At 42.3% G+C, this 17,812-nt stretch overlaps 1 protein-coding gene across 4 annotated transcripts in view; it reads right to left on the bottom strand.

The window, feature by feature from the left end:
* ADGRB1 (adhesion G protein-coupled receptor B1) overlaps window positions 1–17,812 on the bottom strand; it is a 912,987-nt gene that overhangs the window by 486,971 nt on the left and 408,204 nt on the right. For all 4 annotated transcript variants that reach the window (XM_082259420.1, XM_082259422.1, XM_082259423.1 and 1 more), the window contains one exon: window positions 16,882–17,040. In XM_082259420.1, coding sequence (XP_082115546.1) covers window positions 16,882–17,040 — 159 coding nt within the window. The remainder of the gene's footprint in view (window positions 1–16,881; window positions 17,041–17,812) is intronic.

Raw genomic sequence — 17,812 nt, 5'->3', positions numbered from 1 at the left:
TTATTAACTCTTAGTTTACCCCAATCAATTCAACTAACTCCTTCTTCACCTTCTGCACTCAACTATTATTTTCCTAATTATTTTTTCTCTACTTTCCTAGCCATTAACCACTTCAGCTCCGGAAGGTTTTACCCCCCTTAATGACAAGGCCATTTTTTGCAAAAAGGCACTGCGTTGCTTTAACTGACTATTGTGCAGTCATGTGACGCTGTACCCAAGTAAAATTGATGTCCTTTTTTTCCCACAAACAGAGCTTTATTTTGGTGGTATTTGATCACCTCTGCGGTTTTTAGAATTTGCGCTATGAACAAAAAAAAAGAACCACAATTTTGAAAAAAAAAAAAACAATAGTTTTTACTTTCTGCTATAAAAAATACCCAATACAATTTAAAAAAATCGAATTTTTTTATCAGTTTAGGGCAATTTGTATTCTGCTACATATTTTTGGTAAAAAAAAAAAATCCCATTAAGTGTATATTGATTGGTTTGTGTATAGTTATAGTGTCTACAAACTATGGGATAGATGTAAAAAAAAAAAAAAAAACATAAAAAAAAACCAAACATACGTAATAAAAATAAAAATGAAAATACTTTTATTCAAACGCATCCTTGAAAAAGTGCACTTTGTTTTATGAAATGCGTTGGATAGAAATCATGATGAAAATGGACCTTTTAATTGGATGGACCTTTTAATTTAATTTTAATGGATTTAAGTGGGAGAACCTGGGAGTGTAAAACATAAAAAAAAAAATCATACTTGATAAAAAATTAAAACTGAAATAAAAAAAAACTGAAATAAAATAAAAATTACATTAAAAATTTTAATAAATGTATGTGCATACTTGAAAAAGTGGACTTTGTTCTGTAAAACACGTTGGAAAAAAAAAAATCAGGATGAAAATGGACCTTTTATGGTTTTAACTGGGAGAACTTATGAGTTGAAAAAAAAAAAAAAACTTTCAATGAAAAAAATAAAAATTGCAATGCTTTTATTTATATGTTGATATTTAGAATCCACATCCACTTTCTTGCACCTCTTTGGAATTTTCGGCTCCATCGATGGTCCTTCCTATTTTCAGATGCATATTGAGCGGTATATATAGTATATAGAGAGTGCGGTGGGATGGGTCAGGGAGGTCTCGGTAAAATGTACGCTGTAGAAGCAGTGAGGGGGTCCCTTCATCTTCTGCATTATGGGGCTTCTCTGTGACACAAAATCAATGAATAAACAGCGACTTCCTCCGGCGCGGGGCGGCAGCCCCCCCCCAGGATGAAATCCCAGGCTGGAAAGTGGCTGTATAATCCTAACAGGGCACATAGAGGAAATCAATGTGGGAGCGGATGCTCTTTAAAACAAAGGTCCATCAACAGAAGGTGAAATGTTATTTCCTTCCAGCTAAATAAAAGGATGAGGGATTGATTTTTATCTGCTGATATTCTCCTCCATCTCTTCATTATCTTCCTCTCTCTTATTTTTATTTATTTTTTGTAACAGGAAAGTAAAACTTAAACTTGTTCCTCTCAGTACCCAGATGGAGACATTTATTTAAAGCCAAAAGCTTAATTTCAAATTAAAAAAAAAAAAAATCAGCACAAGGGATGGGACAGTGACTATGATGTGTCCCTTGTGCTGATGGCTCCTGCATTAGCTGAAATCTTCCACCCCCCCCATTCCCCCACCACCATAACCTTCTCCCAAGATGGGAGGGGTTACAACAGAGAGACCTGTCATATGCACCCATCAAAGGTGGAGGCAACACCCACCTACTCCAACGCACCTCCTCCAATCATAGGAGCCGTACTATAGCTGCCATGAGTGAAACGCGATCTGTGAATGGAGGAGGCCTTTCATTCATCTGCTTGTAGATCGCTCTATGAATGGAGGAGGTGGGTTGGAATAGGTGTTCTATTAACCCCTGGCATCTTGGAAGATTATGGTTGGGGGTGGTCAGAAGAGGAAGATTTCAGGTAGTGAAGGAGCCAGCAGCACAAGGGACATGACACTCAGAATTGAGCTCAGGTGCCTCCTGTTTCCACTGATCATCCTTCAGATGTTTCTACAACTTGATTGGAGTCCACCTGTGGTATAATCAGTTGATTGGACATGATTTGGAAAGGCACACACCTGTCTATATAAGGTCCCACAGGTAACAGTGCATGTCAGAGCACAAACAAATCCATGGAGACCAAGGAATTGTCTGTAGACCTCGGAGACAGGATTGTATGGAGGCACAGATCGGGGGAAGGGTATAGAAACATTTCTGCAGCATTGAAGGTCCCAATGAGCACAGTGGCCTCCATCATCCGTAAATGGAAGAAGTTTGTAACCACCAGGACTCTTCCTAGAGTGGGCCACCCGGCCAAACTGAGTGATCGGGGGAGGGGGCCTTAGTCAGGGAGGTGACCAAGAACCCGATGGTCACTCTGACAGAGCTCCAGCGTTTCTCTGTGGAGAGAGGAGAACCTTCCAGAAGAACAACCATCTCTACAGCACTCCACCAATCAGGCCTGTATGGGTGTGGCCAGATGGAAGCCACTCCTCAGTAAAAGTCACATGACCCCCCACCTGGAGTTTGCCAAAAGGCACCTGAAGAACTCTCAGACCATGAGAAACAAAATTCTCTGCTCTGATGAAACAAAGATTGAACTGTTTGGCCTGAATGGCAAGCGTCATGTCTGGAGGAAACCAGGCACCGCTCATCACCTGGCCAATACCATCCCTACTGTGAAGCATGGTGGTGGCAGCATCATGCTGTGGGGATGTTTTTCAGTGTCAGGAAGTGGGAGACTAGTCAGGATGGAGGGAAAGATGAGTGCAGCAATGTACAGAGACATCCTTGATGAAAACCTTCTCCAGAGCGCTCTGGACCTCAGACTGGGGCGAAGGTTCATCTTCCAACAGGACAACGACCCTAAGCACACAGCCATGATAACAAAGGAGTGGCTATGGGACAACTCCATGAATGTCCTTGAGTGGCCCAGCCAGAGCCCAGACTTGAACCCGATTGAACATCTCTGGAGAGATCTGAAAATTGCTGTGCACCGACCCTCCACCATCCAACCTGATGGAGCTTGAGAGGTCCTGCAAAGAAGAATGGGAGAAACTGCCCAAAAATAGGAGTGCCAAGCTTGTAGCATCATACTCAGAAATACTGGAGGCTGGAATTGGTGCCAAAGGAGCTTCACCAAAGTATTGAGCAAAGGGTGTGAATACTTATGTACATGGGATGTTTTCCTTTTTTATTTTTAATAAATTTGCAAAGATTTCAAACAAACTTCTCTCACGTTGTCATTATGGGGGATTGTTTGTAGAATTTTGAGGAAAATAATGAATTTAATCCATTTTGGAATAAGGCTGTAACATAACAAAATGTTTTTATATTCTATTTTATTCCTTACTGTTCTATTCTATTTAAAAAAGCAGCCTGAGTAGAAATCATCATCTTATTTCACTTTTACACCTCACTGTATTTGTTGCGATATGTTTCCATTCGGAATTCAAATTCATTTTCAAATTCAAACTTTTTTCTAATTGTAATTAACCCCTTTACCACCGGAGGATTTTCCTGCTTAACGTCCAGGCCACTTTTTGCAACTTGGCACTGCGCGACTTTAACTGACAATTGCGCGGTCATGCAACGCCGTACCCAAACAAAATTTACATCCTTTTTTTCCCTATCTTTTCGTGGTATTTGATCACCTCTGCGCTTTTCATTTTTTGGGATATTAATAAAAAAAGAGCTAAATTTTTGCGAAAAAATTGACATTTTCTACTTTGACAGTTAAAAAATATCCAATATATTACATTTTTGTCATATATTTAGGCCAAAATGTATTTAGCTCCATGTCTTTGACAAAAAAATTCTCAATGAGGGTATTTTTAACCGCTTTAAGACCGGAGGATTTTACCCCATTCCCTGACCAGGCTATATTTTGCGATTCGGCACTGCGTTACTTTAACGGACAATTGCGCGGTCGTGCGACGCTGTACCGAAATTAAATTGATGTCCTTTTTTTCCCACAAATAGAGCTTTCTTTTGGTGGTATTTGATCACCTGTGCGATTTTTAATTTTTGAAAAAAATAGTGAAAATTTTGAAAAAAAAAAACAATATTTTTCACATTCTGTTATATAACATTCCCCAAAAAAATTTAAAATTTAACATTTTTTAACATTTTTGGCCAATTTGTTTTCTGCTACATATTTTTGGTAAAAAAAAAAAAAAATCACAATAAGCGTATTATGATTGGTTTGCGCAAAAGTTATCGCATTTACTAACTACGGGAAAGATTTATGTAATTTTTATTGTTTATTTTGTTTTTTTACTAGTAATGGCGGCGATCTGCGATTTTTTTTTTTTTGCGGGACTACGACATTGCGGCGGACAGATCGGACCCCTTACTGACATTTTTGACACTTTTGGGGGGACCAGAGACATTACTACAGTAATCAGTGCTATAAATATGCACTGTCACTGTAATAATGACACTGGCAGGGAAGGGGTTAACATTATTGGTGATCAAGGGGTTAATATATGCCGTGTGTGGGGGGAGGGGATTGTGTGACACAGACTGAGCTATGCTGAATCCTGTAATCTGTCCCTGCCTGTCACATAGGAGATCCGCCTGCTTTGTTTACACAAGCGGGCGGATTTCCTCACTCGATCCCCGACGATCGGGGAAGAGCGGCGGTGATCACCGCATCTCCTCCCCTGGCCCGACTCCTGCTGTGTCTAAATACAGTTGGAGCGAGCCTCCGGCGGCGCACGCGCGCCGCCGAGAGATGGTAGAGTCTGGTGACGTAGGTCTACATCGCCAGACGATAACGAGCCACTTTGCCGCAGTAGCAGCACAGTGAGCAGTGGTCAAGCGGTTAATTTTCAAATTTTAATAATTAATTTCCTTATAATTTATTTTGGATTTGTTGAAATTCGTTACTATCATGATGGAGACATTCGGACAATAATGAAAATTTTGCCTGAATTTTGATTTGTAGCGAAACGCATCGCACACATCTAATCATAGGTACCCCCCATGGGGTTCCGGCTCCCCCTGCTGGGAGTCGCTGATTTGAAAGCTTTAATATCTTCATCACTGCAATCCAAAAAAAAAAGAAACGAATAATTTGAAATTCACGAGATGTAAATCTCTATTCCACGCTTTTATGGGATATAAATTTGATGACTTCCCGTCTGCTCAATTATCCCGAGCGGGTCCGGAGGTACCTGAGAGCGGAGCGCTAATTACTAAATAATTTTTAATGATGGAAGAGGTAAAAAATGCATGAAGTAATTTCATCGGATATCGCCCCAGTCGCTTTCCCGCGTGAACGCCTCACTCGCCAATTTCGGTCACTCATTAATCCTTCACCCCGCGGGCGACTTTTCCTGACTTTATAACCGGCCGCCTGATGTGACAACTTCACCCGAAATACAGCATTCTACATTTCCAAAAAAGGAACTTTTTTTAACCCAATCCAGGATTACATTAGGTAATTTATTTTTATTGTTTCAAATCAATACATTTTTTTTAAATCCAATCCAGGATTACATTAGGTAATTTTTTTTTTTATTCTTTCGATAAATTTTTTTTAATCCAATTCAGGATTACATTAGTTATTTATTTTTTTTTTTTTATTCTTTCAATAAAAGACGAAGAGCCAAATTAAAGAACAAGACGGTCCGGCAGTGGGACCGCCTGGGGAAATCAGGATTAATCATCAATGTCTCTCTTTTTTTTATCTTGGAGACGACGCCGGGCCCGTCCGTCAGATGTGTCAGTCACGGAACATTCAAATATTATACAGCCAGAAAAAAAAGGAAAAATGAAAAAGTGCTTTTTATGTTTATATTTTTCAACTATAAGATAAAAAAATTTAAAGGATTTTTTTTATTTAACCACTTCTGGACAGGAAGGATTTTGTCCCTTAACTACTTGCCTTCTGTGCACTTACACCCCCTTCCCATCCAGACCAATTTTTAGCTTTCGGCGCTCTCACACTTTGACTGACAATTGCGCAGTCATGCTACACTGTACCCATATGAAATTTTTATCATTTTTTTCACACAAATAGAGCTTTCTTTTGGTGGTATTTAATCATCTCTGGGTTTTTTATTTTTTTACAAAAAAAAAAGAAAAAAGACAGAAAATTTTGAAAAAAAAAAGTTTTTCTTATTTTCTGCGAGTAAATTTTGAAAATAAATACATTTTTCTCCTTCACTGATGTGCGCTGATGAGGCGGCACTGATGGGCACTGATGAGGTGGCACTTATGGGCACTGATGAAGTGGCACTGATGAGGAGGTACTAATATGCCGCACTGATGAGCACTGATAGGCGGCACTGCTCGGCACTGAGAGGTGGCACTGCTGGGCACTGAGAGGTGGAACTGATGGGCACTGGTGGGTGGCACTGATGGGCACTGGCGGGCGGCACTGATGGGCACTGGCGGGTGGCACTGATTGACACTGACGGGTGGCACTGATGAGCACTGATGGGCGGCACTGATGAGCACTGATGGGCAGCACCATCAGTGCCCACACTCAGTGCCCATAGTGCTGCCAGTCAGTGCTCATCAGTGCCTAGATGAGCAGGCACTGATGGGCACTGACTGGCAGCCCTATGGGCACTGAGTGTGGGCACTGATGGGGGGCACTGATGGCGGGCACTGTGGGCTTTGATGGTGGGCAGTTAGTGTGTTTTGGTGTACCTTGTGTAATCAGGGCACTGGTGATCAGTGCCCTGATTACTTTTTTCTTTGTCCCCGACGGCTGATCTGCTCTCTCCTTCCTCACACGGAGCGCTGGCGATGAGAGATGAGAGATATGTTTACATATGAGATCATCTCTCATTGGACGGTCCGATCACGTGGTGAATGGCCGCTGTGATTGGCCATTCACCACGATCTGTGATCGGCTGTGTCCTAGGGGACACAGCCGACACAGATTTTCCCCGATGCGCGCTCGCGGGAGCCCACGGGGAGACTGTCTCTGGGAGGCCGTTTAAGAACGGCCTCCCGAAAATGTGCGTCCGCGCTGCAGCCATACTTCGGCTGTAGCGCGGATGGGAGGAGGTTAATGACCAGGCCATATTTTGCAATTCGGCACTGCGTGACTTTAACTGACAATTGTGCGGTCATGCAATGCTGTACCCAAATAAAATTGACGTCCTTTTTTCCCCACAAACAGAGCTTTCTTTTGGTGGTATTTGATCACCTGTGCGATTTTTATTTTTTGTGCTATAAACAAAAAAACGCGACAATTCTGAAAAAAAACAAACAAACAATATTTTTCACTTTCTGTAAAAAATATATAAAAATAAAAAAAATGTATTTCCTAGTCCTTTAACCACTTCAGCCACCTGTGCGATTTTTATTTTATTTTATTATTTATCTCTTTATGTTTTACCTCTGCAATTCGTTATTTTATTTTATTATTTATGGTCTGGTCATTTCCCCCCTTAATGACCAGGCCATTATTTTGCGATTCGGCACTGCATCAATTTAACTGACAATTGCGCGTTCATGCAACCCCCTACCCAAACGAAATTGATGTCCTTTTTTTCCCACAAACAGAGCTTTCTTTTGGTGATATTTAATCACCTGTGCGATTTTTACTTTTTGCGCTATAAACAAAAAAAGAGCGACAATTTTAAAAAAATAACAATATTTTTCAAATTTTTTTATATGAAATTCCACCCCAAAAAATGTAAAAATCAAAATTTTTTATCATTTTAGGCCAATTTGTTTTCTGCTACATATTTTTGGTAAAAAAAATCACAATAAGCGTATTTTGATTGGTGTGCGCAAAAGTTATTGTGTTTACTAACTACGGGAAAGATTTATGTCATTTTTGGTATTTTTTTTTTTTAACGAGTAATGGCGGCGATCTTGCGACATTGCGGCGGACAGATCGGACCCTTGACTGACATTTTTGACCCTTTTGGGGGTACCAGTGACATTACTACAGTAATCAGTGCTATACATATGCACTGTTACTGTAATAATGACACTTGCAGGGAAGGGGTTAATTTTATTGGAGAGGGAGGGGTTAATGTATGCCTGGTGCTTACTGACATGTGTGGGGGGAGGGGACTGTGTGACACAGGGACAGATCGCAGGTTGAGCTATGCTGAACCCTGCAATCTGTCACTGTCTGTCACTTAGGAGATCCGCCCGCTCTGTTTACACAAGTGGGTGGATTTCCACACTCGATTCCCCGACGATCGAGGAAGAGCGGCGGTGATCACCATCTCTCCTCTCCTGGCCCGACTCCCGCTGTGACTGAATACAGCGGGAGCGAGCCTTCCGGCGGCGCGCGCGCGCCGCCATGAAAGAGGAGTGTCTGGCGACATAGGTCTACGTCGCCAGACGATAACGAACCACTTTGCCGCAGTAGAGGCTCGGTGAGCAGCGGTATAGTGGTTAATGACCAGGCCATTATTTTTTGCGATTCGGCACTGCATTACTTTAACGGGCAATTGTGCGGTCGTGCGACGCTGTACCTAAATAAAATTGACGTCCTTTTTTCCCCACACGAGCTTTTTTTTTGGTGGTATTTGATCACCTGTGCGATTTTAATTTTTTGCGCTATAAACAAAAAAGTGCGATAATTTTGAAAAAAAACAAAACAATATTTTTCACTTTCTGCTTTATAAGATTCCCCAAAAAAAAAAAAATAATAAATTAAAAAATCAAAACTTTTTAACATTTTAGGCCAATTTGTTTTCTGCTACATATTTTTGGTAAGAAAAATTGCAATAAGCGTAATTTGATTGGTTTGTGCAAAAGTTATCGCGTCTACTAACTACGTGAAAGATTTATGTGATTTTTATTGTTTTTGCTTTTTTTTACTAGTAATGGCGGCAATCTGTAATTTTTAGCGGGACTGCGACATTGTGGCGGACAGATCGGATCCCTAGCTGACATTTTTTACACTTTTGGGGGTACCAGTGACATTACTACAGTAATCAGTGCTAAAAATATGCACTGTCACTGTACTAATGACACTGGCAGGGAAGGGGTTAACACTGTGGGTGATCAAGGGGTTAAATGTGAGCCTTTGGGGAGTGTTTCTAACTGTATTGGGGCGGGGCTTATGGAATGACCATAGAAACCTGTGATCCTATATAGAAGGATCACAGGAGCTCTGTGATCATTCCAGAGAGAAGAACGGTCAGCTGTGTTTACAACATCCGACCGTCCTTCTCTCTCAGCGGGGAGCGATCGCGGGTGTCAGGCAGCAATCGGAGCCACCTGCCCAGTGCATTGGGGTCCCCGCTGCCTAGTGGATGCGGGAGCGCACTGCCGCTGGCGCTCGCTCGCCCCCTAGCTGTAGGTGCGTGACTGACGTAGACCTACGTCGGTTCGCGCAGGAGGGCCACACTGCCCCAGTAAATATGCGGTGGGCGGTCCGGAACCGGTTTAATTTTAAATTAGGGAACATTTTAATCCACACTTAAAGTAGTTATAAATAAATTCTTCTTTTTTTGTTTATAGCGCAAAATGAAAAAGAGCAAAAGAAATCTCTATTTGTGGGTAAAAAAAAGGACGTCAATTTCATTTGGGTACAGCGTCGCACGACTGCGCAATTGTCCGTTAAGATCACGCAGTGCCGAATCGCAAAATTGGCCCTGGTCTTTGAGCAGCCAAATCCTCCGGGGCTTAAGTGGTTAAGGGGGCAAATCCTTCCGGTCCAGAAGTCGACCTGAAAGTCTGCATAAATAAATATAAAATAAAATCTCTGTCCCGTCCGTCAGATGTGTCAGTCACAGAACATTCAAATATTATTCAGCCAAAAAAAGGAAAAATGAAAAAATGCTTTTTAATTTCAATATCTCTTTATTGTAATATTTTTTTTTTCCACAATTACAAAAATAAAATTACAATGAAAAGTGCTTTTTATGTTCTTGTTTTCCAACTTTAAGATAAGAAAATTTTAAATATTTTTTTTAATTACATTTTAAATTAGGGAACATTTTAATCCACACTTGAAGTATTCTTATCAGTAACTTTACAAGTCCGCCTAAATAATTTCCCATTATCCCATTGTCTGCATGAATACTTTTCCAACGTGTCGTCATATAAAAGGCGACTCCATCATCTTCAGCCTCCCCAATTGCTGATCACGCCTTTTTCTGACACTTGTTGTTTACAAGGAAAAAAAATTCTTTTTTGCTAGAACCCCCCAAACATTATATATATATATTATGGAAGAGACCCTAGAGAATAAAATAATAAAATGGCGATTGTTGCAAATTTTTTATGTCACACAGTATTTTTGCAGCGTTTTTTCATCTTCAAGATTGCAGACTAAGTCCTTTCCATTGTGATTGGATGAAGGTGTTGGGGCTCCCTGTGTGGATTTAAATGTTGGGGTATCTTCCTGACACTCATAAGACCTGAAGAAGTAGTTTGGAGATGCCACGACACCTCTTCGTCATCAGTTTACATTGTCCAAGGACAGAATGGGTTCTTGTAGAGGTTGATTGTCCTTCCTAGTCTTGGAAAATCAACATCTACATATCCCATGGTGATTGGATGGAGGGGTTTGTGCTCCCTGTGTGGATATAAATGTTGGGGCATGTTCCTGACCCTAATTACAACTGAAGAAGTGGTTTGGAGAGGCTATGAAACATCTTCAAGATTGAAGACTAAGTCCTGTCTATGGTGATTGGATGAAACTGTTGGGGCACCCTGTGTGGATATAAATGTTGGGGTGTCTTCCTGATACTCATTAGACCTGAAGAAGTGGTTTAGAGAAGCTAGAACACCTCTTCATCATCAGTCAACATTGTCCAAGGACAGAATGGGTTCTTGTAGATGTTGATTGTCCATCCTAGTCTTGGACAATCAACATCTACATATCCCATGGTGATTGGATGAAGGTGTTGGGCACCCTGTGTGGATAAAAATGTTGGGGTGTCTTCCTGATACTCATTAGACCTGAAGAAGTAGTTTGGAGAAGCCACAACACCTCTTCATCCTCAGTCAACATTGTCCAAGTGTAACGCTCCTGCGTTTTACGTATGATGTGGATTTTCAGCTGCAGAAATATTCCACTTCAGTAGTCATGTAGAGAAACGCTGAGACACCATTCCCAACTCTCAATGACTCATCATGTGTGGATGATCTCAATTCAGCAAGTAAATACACACACTCAATAAGATGTTTCCTAGAGTGACTTATGTATATAGTAACACAGTGATGATAGGCTGAAGAGACAGGTTGGGTAGAGATGGTAGATGACAGACACTTGAAAGGAAATGTTCTTGAAAGTAAGATAGTAGCAGATGGGATGCAGATAGGTTTAGCAATCATGTATGGTAGTAGATGACAGAGTAGCAGGTGGACATACAAGAGAGATCAACCCAGTGCAAGAACAGGTGGTAGTAGGCTCAAGAGCTAGCAATCTTAGATAATGCAGATGTAGTAATAGTTCTTAGTATGCAGAGCTAGATAGTGTAAGCTTTAGTATAAAGGTTATAGAGGTTTCCCCTGTGGGGTACTCATCACTAATAGCAATGTAGCAGAGGAGAGGTTCGGCAAGAGCGGATGATCCAGTAGCGGGATACAGGGATCAGCGCAGCGTGGTTCCGACAGCGAGGTATGCTTGCAAGCATGAGAGCTTCAAGACAGGTTAGCATCAAGGCACAAAGCAGTTTGAACGAACACATGTGAGTGAGAGCCGGCGATCTAAATAGCCATCCAATCCGGCGCTCAGTGATGACAGCATCAGTCTTAAAGGTGTATGCGCACCTTACCAAAAGAGAATGGTGGGGCGCATACACTTATGAAAGAGTAATTAGGGTACCCAAAGGTACCAGAACATTACACCAAGGTTCTTGTAAATGTTGATTGTCCATCCTAGTCTTGGACATTCAACATCTACATATCCCATTGTAACTGGGTGAAGATGTTTGTGCTCCCTGTGTGGATATAAATGTTGGGGCATGTTCCTGACCCTAATTACAACTCAAGAAGTGGTCTGGAGAGGCTATGAAACATCTTCAAGATTGAAGACTAAGTCCTGTCTATGGTGATTGGATGAAACTGTTGGCGCTCCCTGTGTGGATATAAACATTGGGGTATCTTCCTGACACTCATAAGACCTGAAGAAGTGGTTTAGAGAAGCTACAACACCTGTTCATCATCAGTCAACATTGCCCAAGGAAAGAATGAGCTCTTGTAGATGTTGATTGTCCATCCTAGTCTTGGACAATCAACATCTACATATCCCATGGTGATTGGATTGGATGGTGATTGGATGAAGGTGTTGGGGAACCCTGTGTGGATATAAATGTTGGGGTGTCTTCCTGATACTCATTAGACCTGAAGAAGTGGTTTAGAGAAGCTACAACACCTCTTCATCATCAGTCAACATTGTCCAAGGGCAGAATGGGTTCTTGAAGAGGTTGATTGTCCATTATGGTCTCGGACAATCAACATCTACATATCCCAGGGTGATTGGATGGAGGTGTTTGTGCTCCCTGTGTGGATATAAATGTTGGGGCATGTTCCTGACCCTAATTTCAACTGAAGAAGTGGTCTGAAGAGGCTATGAAACATCTTCAAGATTGAAGATTAAGTCCTGTCTATGATGATTGGATGAAACTGTTGGCGCTCCCTGTGTGGATATAAATGTTGGGGTATCTTCCTGACACTCATAGGACCTGAAGACGTGGTTTGGAGACGCCACCACACCTCTTCATCATCAGTCAACATTGTCAAAGGATAGAATGGATTCTTGTAGATGTTGATTGTCCATCCTAGTCTTGGACAATCAACATCTACATATCCCATGGTGATTGGATGGAGGTGTTGGGGCTCCTTGTGTGTATATAAATGTTGGGGCATGTTCCTGACCCTAATTTCAACTGAAGAAGTAGTCTGGAGAGGCTATGAAACATCTTCAAGATTGAAGACTAAGTCCTGTCTATGATGATTGGATGAAACTGTTGGCGCTCCCTGTGTGGATATAAATGTTGGGGTATCTTCCTGACACTCATAGGACCTGAAGACGTGGTTTAGAGAAGCTACAACGCCTCTTCATCATCAGTCAACATTGTCCAAGAATAGAATGAGTTCTTTAGATGTTGATTGTCCATCCTGGTCTTGGAAAATCAACATCTACATATCCCATGGTGATTGGATGAAGGTGTTTGGGCTCCTTGCGTGGATATAAATGTTGGGGTCTCTTCCTGCTCCTTATTACAACTGAAGAATTATTTGGAGAATCTATGAAACATCTTCAACATTATAGATAATGTTCAGTTGAGTGTGACCACATAAAAATCACCTGGATCCATGAGAACCTTCATAGGTTCTAAGTTCTGAAGGTAGTGTCCAACCCTGCCAAGCCTCCGCCTCTCTCACTTGGGGTATGAGCTTACCAAGTGGACACATTCGCAGAAATGAAAAGCCCATTGACTTCTATTATGGCCCGCCTACAGCAACACTTTGAGCAGTGATTCAGTAAATAGCCAATAGGAGCATGACCTGCTGTGTCAGTCACTACCCAAACTCCACCTCCTTCAATACAAGAAGATGCAATGGGTCATGTGACCAGAACGAAAACCTTATATGCAAATTTGAGATTGGCTTCAACAACGACTTTCATAAGCTTATTCGGCCTTCACTCAGGAAGACCTGATCCATGCGTTTCCACTGATAGAGAGGAACAGTAAAGCACAGCCACTGTCATGGGCGTCCGCAGAATTTTTTCCAGGGGGGCGTCATTTTAAGATCAGCCATGCTCCGCCCCTTTTCAACAATGTCATGAAGGGGAGGGGCTTAGCCATTATTACATAAAGCGCAGGCATTCAAAGGTTTGAGAAACCTGATGCAAAAGCAAAGCTGACCCTCTCTGTTTTGGGTTAGTGCAGGCGGCGCATTCACGTGACGTCAGTACGCGCTGGGCCATCACGTGCCGTGCCTCTCCACAATATTCTTTGCCCCAGGCTCCTCCTCTCCTGGAATGATAGCACCGGGGCCTGGGGCTGAGGACAGTGGTCCACGCGGCTGTTGATGTCAGTCACTGTGTGAGCCGTGACTCGCAAATATTTATTTTCAAAGGGGAAAAATAAGCCCCTCTTTACCAGTTTTCAGAGCGCCGATCGCCGCTCACGTGACCCGCTGCCTCTCTCCTCCCCCCCCCGACTGACGTCAGCGGGGGAATCCTTGGCCCCGCCCGCTGCAGGCAGCTGTCAGACAGGGAGAGGAGAGAAGCAGCTGAGCACGTGAGCAGCGCTCGGCGCTCTGAAAATTGGTAAAGAATGGCCTTTTTTTAAAAAAACAGACACAGGGGCACACAGGATTATTAAACAGACCAGACAGGATAGAATAAAGTGGCTTAACAACCACTTTAAAGGGAAAAAATAAGCCCCTCTTTACCAGTTTTCAGAGCGCTGATCGCCGCTCACATGAACCGCTGCCTCTCTCCTCCTCTTGGCCTCTCCTCCTCCCCTCCCAACTGACGTCAGCGGGGAATCCTTGGCCCCGCCCCCTGCAGGCAGCTGTCAGACAGGGAGAGGAGAGAAGCGGCGGGTCACGTGAGCAGCGCTCGACGCTATGAAATCTGGTAAAGAATGGCCTTTTTTTAAAAAAACACATACACAGGGGCACACAGGGTTATTAAACAGACCAGACAGGATAGAATAAAGTGGCTTAACAACCACTTTAAAGCGGGGGACGCCCATGGCCACTGTGTGGCGCTACTATAGAGAAAAAAGGGCCGTTATGTTTGATGAGCAAATATGGATTCCGTCATGTACAAATTGCAATGATTGCGTTCGCTGTCTCTTGGGCTCGTCTGCCTCAAATCAGGGTTATATTGTCCAATCAGCCAATCAGAGCAGAACAAAATTATAATTTTATTGCAACAAAGACATCAAACGTATAAAATATTTACCACCCTGGTGGGAACTTACTACACAGAACAAGTCTCCGATAACCAGAGAACCAATAGAATCCAGCCACCAAAAAATATTACCTTGTGCTTACAAGGCTGCTATCAATCAGTCTCTTTCTGTAGACCAACATACTCCCAAGGCTGGAGAGAGAGCAGATTGCTTCAACTTACCCAGTTGGCGACCGCTCACCGCAGATATACTGCGGCAGGGCGGCTCGGCTGTGCAAAATCACGTAGATCTACGTGATTTTGTGCCCGCGGTCTCGGCGCCGCGGGAGGAGTGGCAGCGGTTGCCGCGGGCCTCCCACGATCTTCAGATAAACTGATAGAAGACCCGCCTGCTTATGTAAACAAAGCAGGCGAGTCTTCTGTCAGACAGGCAGACAGAGATCGGGAGTTTCAGCTAAGCTCCACCCCCCCGATCTCTCTCTGTCTGTCACAGAACCCCTCCCCCACCCCACAGTCAGTAAGCACCAACAGGCACACATTTAACCCCTTCTATCACCCCCAGTGTTAACCTCTTCCCTGCCAGTGTCATTTACACAGTAACAGTGCATATTTTTAGCACTGATTACTGTAGTAATGTCACTGGTACCCCCATAAATGTCAGTTAGGGGTCCGATCTGTCTGCCGCAAATGTCGCAGTCCCGCTAAAAATCGTTGATCGTCGCCATTACTAATAAAAAATAAAATTTTTTTTTTAAAAAAGTCCAAAAATATATCCCGTTTACTAATAAAAACAAAAAAAACTAAAAAAAAACCTCCAAAAATATATCCCGTAGTTTGTAAACGCTATAATGTTTGTGCAAACCAATTAAAATACGCTTTTTGGGATTTTTTTATTTATTTATTTATTTTTTTACCAAAAATATGCAGCAGAATACAAATTGGCCTAAAATGATGAAAAAAAATTAGATTTTTTTATTGGGAATGTTTTATAGCAGAAAGTAAAAAATATGGCGTTTTTTTTCAAAATCGTCGCTCTTGTTTTTTGTTTATAGTGCCAAATCTAAAATTCGCAGAGGTGATCAAATACCACCAAAATAAATCTCTATTTGTGGGGAAATAAGGACATCAATTTTATTTGGGTACAGCGTCGCACGACCGCGCAATTTTCCGTTACATTTTCCAGAGGTCAATTGGTTAATCACCACTGGGGTTTTTTTTTTGCTAAATAAATAAAATAAATAAATAAATAATAATATTTATTTATTAATAAAATTAATAATAATAATGATAAAAAAAAAAAAAAAGACCACATTTTTATTTATTTTTTTTTTTTTGTATAAAACTTAAGTTTTTCTTCAACTTCCGAAACGCAAATAATGGCCTGGTCATTAAGGGGGGGGGGGGGGGTGGTAAAACCTTCCGGAGCTGAAGTGGGTAAAGAACACACTTTCCTTTGAACCCCGTACTGCCAACCAATGACTGTCAACCAATGACAGTCAACCAATGACATGTCAACCAATGACAGTCAACCAATGAGTGCCAACCAATGACTGCCAACCAATGAGTGCCAACCAATGAGCGCCAACCAATGGCTGCCAACCAATGACTGCCAACCAATGGCTGCCAACCAATGAGTGCCAATCAATGACTGCCAACCAATGACTGCCAACCAATGAGTGCCAACCAATGAGTGCCAACCAATGGCTGCCAACCAATGAGTGCCAACCAATGACTGCCAACCAATGGCTGCCAACCAAAGGCAGCCAACCAATGACTGCCAACCAATAAGTGCCAACCAATGGCTGCCAACCAATGACTGCCAACCAAAGGCTGCCAACCAAAGGCAGCCAACCAATGACTGCCAACCAATAAGTGCCAACCAATGGCTGCCAACCAATGACTGCCAACCAAAGGCTGCCAACCAAAGGCAGCCAACCAATGACTGCCAACCAATGGCTGCTAATCTTCCCTCATTCACAAATATAATAAGTTACCAGAAATGATAATTAGTAACCTTTCTACACTTACCACTGCAGGCTTTCCTGTTGCAGAGACGGCCCTCCTCTAGGACCCCTTCACAGATGTTGCCCTCATCAGGAACAGACAGACATGACCTGGTTCTTGTCTGGAGCCCGCCCCCGCAGTCCCGGTTACAGTCCCCCCAGGAGCTCCATGCAGTCCAGCCACCTTGAGAAACAAAAGAACAGAAGAAGAAATGTCATTCGATTCAACCCTGAGCAAAGCATCATTATGGTGTCACCAAACAAGGACAGACTTTATGTACAGCACCCTGCTGATCCCTCCCACCAGCCATGATTAGACTGCATTGCATAGAGAAGCACAGAGATCCAGTGATGACATGGGGAATGAAAACGGAAAGAATATTTTAAGGTCTAACTCCACTTTTGAGGGGAAAAAAATGGAATTGAAAAGATTGTTGCATCAGCAATCAGAACTTAAAGGGTAACTCGACTTTTATGGCGGGGGGGGGGGGGAATAGCAAAAAAAAAAAAAAAAAAACAATGTAGCGTATAGAATTGTGACACAAATCAATTTGTAATTGAATGTTATTAAAAATTCCCTTTCCTTTTCTATCTGCAGCTGTTGTAATTTTCTGAAAATTCAATATGGCCGCCTGGAGCTGTTCTGTACACAGAATGTATACTGACCCCACCCCCAGAATGTATACTGACCACACCCCCAGAATGTATACTGACCACACCCCCAGAAACATCATTTCCTGCTTGTGTGATTGGCTCACCAATTTTCCCAGAAGTCTGCACTAAGATACAAGTCAGATTTCTGGCATCCCCTGCAACACAAATGTCATTTTTGGTGAGATCCTCCCAATAAGAACACGTCTAAAGGGATGCAGGCTCAACAGATCTCCTCATTAGAGCCCTGCAGCTGCCACAGCTGATAGATAATTATGAAACCACTCCCATTAGACCCACTCAGC

This window comes from Pelophylax lessonae (assembly GCF_965119305.1).
Source record: "Pelophylax lessonae genome assembly, chromosome: 5".
NCBI classification, from domain to species: Eukaryota; Metazoa; Chordata; class Amphibia; order Anura; family Ranidae; genus Pelophylax; species Pelophylax lessonae.
This window is presented reverse-complemented; position numbering and strand designations above follow the sequence as displayed.